The sequence below is a fragment of the Sinocyclocheilus grahami genome, unplaced genomic scaffold, assembly GCF_001515645.1.
Source record: "Sinocyclocheilus grahami isolate Dianchi unplaced genomic scaffold, SAMN03320097.WGS_v1.1 scaffold861.1, whole genome shotgun sequence".
NCBI classification, from domain to species: domain Eukaryota; kingdom Metazoa; phylum Chordata; class Actinopteri; order Cypriniformes; family Cyprinidae; genus Sinocyclocheilus; species Sinocyclocheilus grahami.
In genome coordinates this window covers 279,522-287,621 of record NW_015506040.1, presented here as the reverse complement: position 1 = coordinate 287,621, position 8,100 = coordinate 279,522, and the positions used below count along the sequence as shown (strand labels likewise).

Genomic DNA, 8,100 nt, shown 5'->3' with positions numbered 1-8,100 from the left:
CTTGGAACAATTTAATGCATCATTGCTGAATAAAAGTATTAATTTCTTAATACATTAAAACACTTCATACACATCAAATATAATCCATATGGTAAAATATGATTTCTAGGTTCATCAAACAACAGAACCCCAGAGTTATAATTACTGTCTGAATAGGGCTGAATTTTATCAGACATGAGCAGAACAGATCACATGTGTAAATGAAAAAAGAGAGACAAAAATAATGCATCAGAGGCAGCTGTGTTTAGAACATGTAGAGTTTGTCAAAACATAAAGGACTCATTATTGGCCAGCAATGGGAAATCTGTGATCATCTACAACATAATTGCATGTTTAGAGTACTGTACTGTAGAGTAACTGTATTTCAACACTTACTTGTAGTTCTTTCTGTAGTAAAAGCATTGTATTATCTATCAAAGAATGAAATTCAATTCAAATTCTAAACGAATAGTAATCCTTGTTCCAATAAATAGACACCAGACAAAAATAGGCACAGCTTGTATAAGTACAGGCGTCATCGTATGATTGCTTTAAAAAAAAAAAAAAAATTTTTTTTTAATTGAGTTAAAAGGCTCCGCTTCAGCTGAAGAAATCTGTAGCAGTTCATTCCACCAGGACAGAGGATTTCCTTGACCACCCACAAAAAGCACAGAGTGAAGGAGAAAATCCTTTTTTTAAGTGTGTATTAGGGACAGCCATCAGTCAGTGATTCCTCGATGTCCAGTCTGTGAGGTAGAGCTGCAATACATCAGTCAGTTTGTCAGTCACTGGCATGGCTTCTGATGGAACGGATGCCATGGAGGTTGAGTCCAGGATACCTGCGTTCTCAGGTAGAGATCCTCACCCTCACTTGGGCTCATAGCTCATCGTGGCTCCTGGTAAGGTCTTCACCATAGTTGGTGGCCTGGCTGCCCACAAACATGTTCCAGTTCTCAAGAATCTCTTCTTTGGTCAGCATCTGGTCCTAAAATTATAACATTTCATATGTATGTTTGACTGGTTATATTCCTCATTTGTAAGATGCTTTGGGAAAAAAGCGCCAGCTAAATTCATAAATGTAATGTGTGTTCGCAATAGTGACTAATAGAGTCTTCTACTTGAATCCATGACATTGGCAACTCTGGAATTGATGATAAACATGTTTAACATGCGTGTTCCTGTGACTGAACGTCAGCCAATTTTTCACACAAAACATTAAATTGTCATAAAATTGTTGGTAAAATTAACATTTCTGGTAAAGGTATCTTTAAACAGTTGGAAATCTAGTAAGCTACATTAAAAAAAAAAAAATGATTGCAGCTGTATGTACAATGTACACCATTTTTAATAGCTAAAAATAATATCTAATCTGCCTTGGGACATAAATTTTCAGGAATTACTCTAACTAATTGTCCTAAAATTACTGATCAAGTAACTGGTTTAAAAAAAAATTCCGTGTTCCGTTTAATATTTTGTGATATTTCAGGATTCTTTGATGAACAGAAAAAAACAGCATTTATTTGAAATATATAAGTCACTCTAATGTGTGTCTGCTGAATAAAAGCTTTTAAAAAAAATCAATTGTACTGAAAAAAACTTTTTAATGTTAATGTGTATCAAATAAATTACTACATTTAAATAACTTCATACTTAAGGTATTTTTCTCCTGATTAATCTTTAGTATGCATCTCAGTAGGTTCTCACCTTGTCTGTGTCGGACTCGTACACCAGATGCCGGGCCTCTGCCTGTGCGTGGTCATAATCCTGCGGCAGGATCCAGTGACGAATCTCTTCTAAATCCATCTTCCCGTCTTTATTCAGATCTCTGAAATCTGAAAACTGGTCTCTCTCGGTTCTAACCCAGTCTGGCTCTGGGCCGCCATCTTCGTGAGCAAACATGTCCGCTGTAAAATAGCAGAAAAGACTGAAAATGTCTTCCCTTGGATACAGAACATTAAAATGATAGTTCACCCCAAAAATGTCAATTTTGTCAAGAGTTTCAGTGTCTAAAACTCACAAAAAGTTATAAGTGTTTCGTCCTTCATACAAAAATACAGATTAACCTACCAATGTATTCGTCCTCATCTACATGACCATCTCCATTCTTGTCAATGTCCTCCAGAGTTTCCTGATAGAAGAAAGTACAGTAAATGGGAAAATCAGTTACTTTATGAAATAATAGCATGATGGTTATTTCCAATAGTCTGCGTAATTAAACTGACAGTAAGTACCACTGTCTAAATTCCAAACCCCATAATCCAAGTGACACTCACAAGAACCACAATTTCCTGCATGTGCTCAAACTCTTCTGGGTGGAGGAAAGCAGTGAACTCCTCTCGCTCTGCAGCTAAATCACCATTGAGATCAGCAACTTTAAATCTGCGTTCATCTCGCGGAAGCATCTTCTTGAAGCTGAACTGGTCTGTTGCATCTTCAAACTCTTTTGGATTGGCTGGGAGAAGAGAAGATGAATCTCATGAAGGTGGCGTTTTTTGACATTTAATTAATATTAAAACTTTGAGAAAATTCAGATCAGAACGACTCACCAAGGTAGTAACCGTAAGTTGCTTGCTTATATTCATCCCATGAGATCTTGTTGTCTTTGTTCAGGTCATAGTCAGACCAAACCTTTGCAACGTTCTCATAGACGTAACGTTTCTGTACTCTCTTGATCCAGGCCTTGAGTTCATCAGTGGTAATATATCCATCAACATCGCTGTCAATACGATCAGCTATTTTCCTAGGGAATTTATAAATGGATAGAAAGAAAAAAAAAAAAAGAGAATAAAATGGAAACTTACAGAGAATACATATTAGAATGGACACCAGAGTAACATTTCTAGCTTTTCACCTCAAACATGATGGATCAAACTAATTCTAGAAGATTCAATTCAAAGCTAGAAGAACTTGACTGGTCTGCAACTCTGCATAAAGTCTAATCCCTGCTAAACACATCTGGTGTGACATTAAATGCAGACCTTGAGCTAAAAACTCATCACCAAACACCAATGACTTGTACATATGGGTACAGTCATTTTAGACACTTCCAAAACTTTTGCAACAGAGATGGAAATACAATTTTTAAATACATGAATTATGTTTCCATCTTTGTTGCCACAGTTTTGGAGGTGCTTTTTTCTGTCCCAATACTTTTGTCCATATACTGTATGTACAAGTCATTGATGTTTGGTGATGAGTTTTTGGCTCAAGGTCTGCATTTAAAATCACACCAGAGGTGTTCAGCTGGGATTAGACCAGTCAAGTTCTTCCACACCGACTAAGTCAATAAATCAATAATTTATTTTTGAACCTTGCCTTATACACCGAGTAGTAGAATAGAAAAGGGTCCTGTCCAAACTGTTGCTATAAAATTAGAAGTGCACAATTCCCTAGAATATATACACACACATACATACACACATATATATATATATATATATATATATATATATCCTATTTTTATACTGCGATATTATTTTTTTGTTTTAATAAAAATATATATTTTTATAGATGCTAAAATGTTATAGTATTGTTATTATTAATAATGACTGGTTAATTTCCAACATGTACAAGTCATTGGTGTTTGGTGATGAGTTTTTGGCTCAAGGTCTGCATTTAAAATCACACCAGAGGTGTTCAGCTGGGATTAGACCAGTCAAGTTCTTCCACACCGACTAAGTCAATAAATCAATAATTTATTTTTGAACCTTGCCTTATACACCGAGTAGTAGAATAGAAAAGGGTCCTGTCCAAACTGTTGCTATAAAATTAGAAGTGCACAATTCCCTAGAATATATATATACACACAAGCACACATACATATATATATACATATATATCCTATTTTTATACTACGATATTATTATTATTATTTTTAATCCATATTTTCTATGGATGTTTTTATTAATATTATTAATATTATTTTAATAATTTACATTATTCATTGGTATTTATTACTCAGTGATGTATCTCATTACTGTAATACTACCTTGGTAATCTCAAATGAAACACGTTATATATTAAGCACTAAAAGATATATATATATATATATATTAAAACGCAATAAAATATTTTACCTTTTTCTTTTTTTTTTACATTTTTAAAAACATTTTATTTATCTATATTTGCATTTCATGTCACAGACTTCGTTTTATTTAAGCAAAATATAACTTCTTATTTCATTATGCTTATTTTTGGTTGAACTACGACCCAGAAATGTTCTTGCCAGAAACCAGAGTGCAAGTGACTAGAAGACTGTCAACAGCACATTATTTGGATCTCTGATGCCACGTTGTGATGTTAAGAGAGACTGGAGAGGGAGTTCTGTGGGAAGAGGACGAGGTAGTTTTGAGCTGGAAACTTGTTACATTGGCAAGAAACGAGATAAACCCTGATATTCGACACATTTCTATATTTAACATGACAGTGTGGCAACCACCATGCAGGAGGGATTTTGTTGTCATGTGACATTAAAGACATAAAATAGACAAATGAAGTACCCCTGTGGAAAATGATGTAAATTCTTCCATTTCTAACAACTTCACACGTTTTATATTAGATTCTTAATCTATTTCTCCTTTGTGTCATCTTTAACAGGCTTCTCTGTCATTGATCCACATATAAAGACATGCTTCAATGCTTAAGTAGCTCTTCTGAACCAAACCCCCAGTCTTACCCTAATCTGGTTTTGCTTTCCTCTGGGGTGAGCTGATCAAATGTGGTGGCCTCCTCTTTGCCCAGAAAGGCCTCGTGGTCGTACTGATAGCTCTGGTTATCTTCGTGGGGTTGTCTGATCAGTTCAGGCTCGTGAAGAACTCTTTCTTTCCTGAGAGTGGGTTTCCCGTGCGCCAGACACGTGCAAAGCGACAAAAACCATAAATACGTCGAGACATCCATGCCTGAAGGACGCAATCCAAAGCAAAGAGAGCGTTTAAAACTGGCACAAAGTTATAAGCTCTAACTAAGTTACGTGATCGACCACCGTCAAAATCGCAGAAGCTGCGGTTGCCAAGGAGACGCGTTTCAATTGTTGTCAACTCAGAACAAAACAATCAGAGCACAAGTCAGTTCTTTTCATTTTCGATTCAAACATACCCGGCGGATCACTGAAGGCTAGGCTACAACCAAACCTAGAATGGGTGCGTGTCAAGCAACAGCAAATCATAACGCGGATAGCATGCAGGCGGAATGTTAGAAGCTCTGCTATTGGTCAAACGGTTGTCTTTAACCCGAGATGGGCGTGGACGCCACGTTGCAAGATGACACGCAGTAGCGTCTGCGTCGGAATCCCATAGTAGGAGAATTTAAAATTATAGTATTACAATTTTTTATCATAGCTAAAAAAAATGTATAGTGTTATTATTAGTGATAAGTTCATTTCCAGCATGAGACTGAACATATTTAAACAGATATTTGCATTAAACATGAAAAATGTTAACTAGATTTATTACCCACTCCCAATGCAGCTGTAAAATGTATTTCCTAAAACGTAATGTCAAATAACCATAAAAAGATAAGTCAATGCTATGAAGTTAAGCATCATGAAATAGTAGCTAACAGACTACGGTGTCAGATACAGCTATGTTTCATTAAATCACCAAATTGAGCTGATTTAAACTGACAGAGCAAATATAATTTAAATACATTAACAATTCATTACTCAAATAAAAGGCCACTGGCCTTAGGCTAGTTTCATAACAGAGCTGTGGCTCTCAGTTTGTGCTGGAAAGATGGCATGTGTTAGCATATTATGCAAATAATTAATGAAAAAATTCATGTTGGCCTGTTTGTAGAGAGGAATTGGAGATGACACTGGCAGCAAGTTATTCCATCAGTACATTACATGAGCTGATGCAAATTTAAAACATATGGAAATATTTATTAATTTGTGAATAAATTCGTATGAACATTTGGACAAGATTCGCCGAAAACTACACTGGCAACATCATAGATGTTTGCATTTAATTTAATTAGCTAATTTATTTTTATAGTGGAGGCTGGCAGAAAGCTGGCCTATAGAAAAAAGACACACCTTTCACTTTTAACAATGTAAATGTCAATCTATATAAGATAAAGACACTTTCTTGATGATCGACTATCGGCTACTCCTTGCAAACTGATTCCACATAACATTTCTTCAGTACTTGGGCAAATAATTGTCGTGCTGCCATGCTTAACATAAAGAGCAAGGATAAAATTACTTTCTGTCTCTTAACCATTGATCTGCAGACCTTTCGTGCACATGAACTGTGTGCTCACTCACTGTGCCTACATTAAAAAGCCTTTTGCAAATGGAAGGCATCAGTGAGGAGAATAGTAGCATAGCACCATGTTATAGTGATAAATGATCCTTTGAGCATTGGGAAAGATTTTAAAAATTGTTTCATGCACAATCTATCTTAAAGATTTTAATCTAGCTTTACATGACCAGTTTTATGCCATTAATCAAATGGAAATATATTGATGGTGAGAATACGGTGGTTATTCGGATGAGCAAGGCTAGAAGAAACATTAGTTCACTCTTCAGATAACTTTTCAAATCTATATACAGTACATGCATTTATTTAAGAAAAAGAAGGAATTTCCATAAGAGGACAATAGGAATTTATAGAAAAGCATTATGGTTCTGGTGGATTGAAATTCTTCCTTTAAGCTTATTGTTATTTTGTTAGATGCTAATGCTGATACTGTACCTCTTGTGGTTATTTTCAGTTTCTAAACCCGAAGGCTTTATTAATCATCTCATCATCTCATCAGACAGAGGAAGTGTTAATTCATTAGTTTGGCTCCCAGCACAAATTTTCTATTAATTAGAATAGTTTTCATAACCATGTGTCTTATATTCAACAATATATGACATAGTACTGACAATTCATTAGAGAAATTAGACAACTGACCATGATTGTAACACTGCTGATTAGCTGCCAGGCCAGTCCAACGACGAATAAAAAAAGTACACAGAGAAGAAATCACAATTTATGTACAGCATACTGTTGAAAAAAAAAAGATTTTAATATATATGTTATTATTTGAAATGTATATATATATTGCCATTTTCTTTAACCCTGACGTATATATCGAGTTAAATATTGAGTTATGTTCCGCTTTAATACATTTAATATTTTTTTAAATAATATTTTTAATATGTATATTGTAATTTAAAATTTTTGGGAAAGTCATTGAAAAGTCAGAACCTGTTTTGGTCAAAAGCAGTGAATCCTGAAGTAAATAACTCTGTGTGAGAGCAGCATATGTTTGTTACATTCAAATATAACACACACACACTCATAATCTCCATCATCCAAGCCTTTAAAGCTATAATATCTGTTATTCAGTATCTATCAAAAAAGATCACAGAAGGGAAGGTTGAACAAGGCGAAGATAATCAGGGGGTGACACCAAATGCTTCCTGTGATCTGAAATCTGGAAGTGACATAAGATGCAAAAATGATTGAGAGGAAACAAAAGCAAGCAAGATGTGCTTTTGGGTGGAGTGAGTGATGTGATGATTATAACCATCCAGCTTGGACTGAAACACAGACACATCTCTTCATAGTTAGCCAGCTGGAGCGCCTCATGAGAACTCAAATGCTTTAGGGTCCTGCGAAAAAAAACAGACATATTCTCGTTCAAACTGTGTGATCTGGGTACACTGGGGGAAAAAATCACCAAATTAAAAACTTAAAGGAATGGTTCACTCAAAAATTAAAATGTGCTCACTCTCTCTCAGGCCTTCTAAGATGTAGACAAATTAGTTTCTTAATCAGAACACATTTGTGAATAATAAAAACATCACAATAATCCACACGGCTCCATGTACATCGATTCATATCTAGTAAAGTGAAAAGCTGTGTGTTTGTAAGAAAGTTATTATGGATTATGAACACGTTTTTAGGCTGGCTGCTATGGTTTGAAGTTAAAAACATCTTGATGACAGTTAGTTTTTTACAAACACAGAGCTTTTTTCTTCACAAGATGTTAACTTGGAGTCGTGTGGATTAGCCTACTTGTGGATTAGTGTGATGTTTTTATCAGCTAGTTTTATAGAATCAAGTAACTAACTAAAACCAAAATTTCTAGAAAAATGAACACTTGAACATACATTAGTGTAATATGAAATAC

The 8,100-nt window shown here is 35.0% G+C and overlaps 1 protein-coding gene across 2 annotated transcripts; it reads right to left on the bottom strand.

The window, feature by feature from the left end:
- Nucleotides 1-5,116, bottom strand: LOC107563200 (reticulocalbin-1-like). 2 transcript variants are annotated; one of them, XM_016248008.1, is made up of 7 exons: nt 4,655-5,116; nt 2,526-2,719; nt 2,253-2,431; nt 2,047-2,107; nt 1,684-1,883; nt 819-964; nt 1-738 (listed from the first exon to the last, which is right to left on the bottom strand). In XM_016248008.1, the coding sequence occupies exons 1-6, from the start codon at nt 4,873-4,875 to the stop codon at nt 857-859; spliced, it is 963 nt and encodes a 320-aa protein (XP_016103494.1). In that variant the 5' UTR covers nt 4,876-5,116; the 3' UTR covers nt 1-738; nt 819-856. The 2 variants fall into 2 exon arrangements, with proteins under 2 accessions (XP_016103494.1, XP_016103493.1); XM_016248007.1 differs by having other exon boundaries at nt 1-964.
- Nucleotides 5,117-8,100: the final 2,984 nt, after the last annotated feature.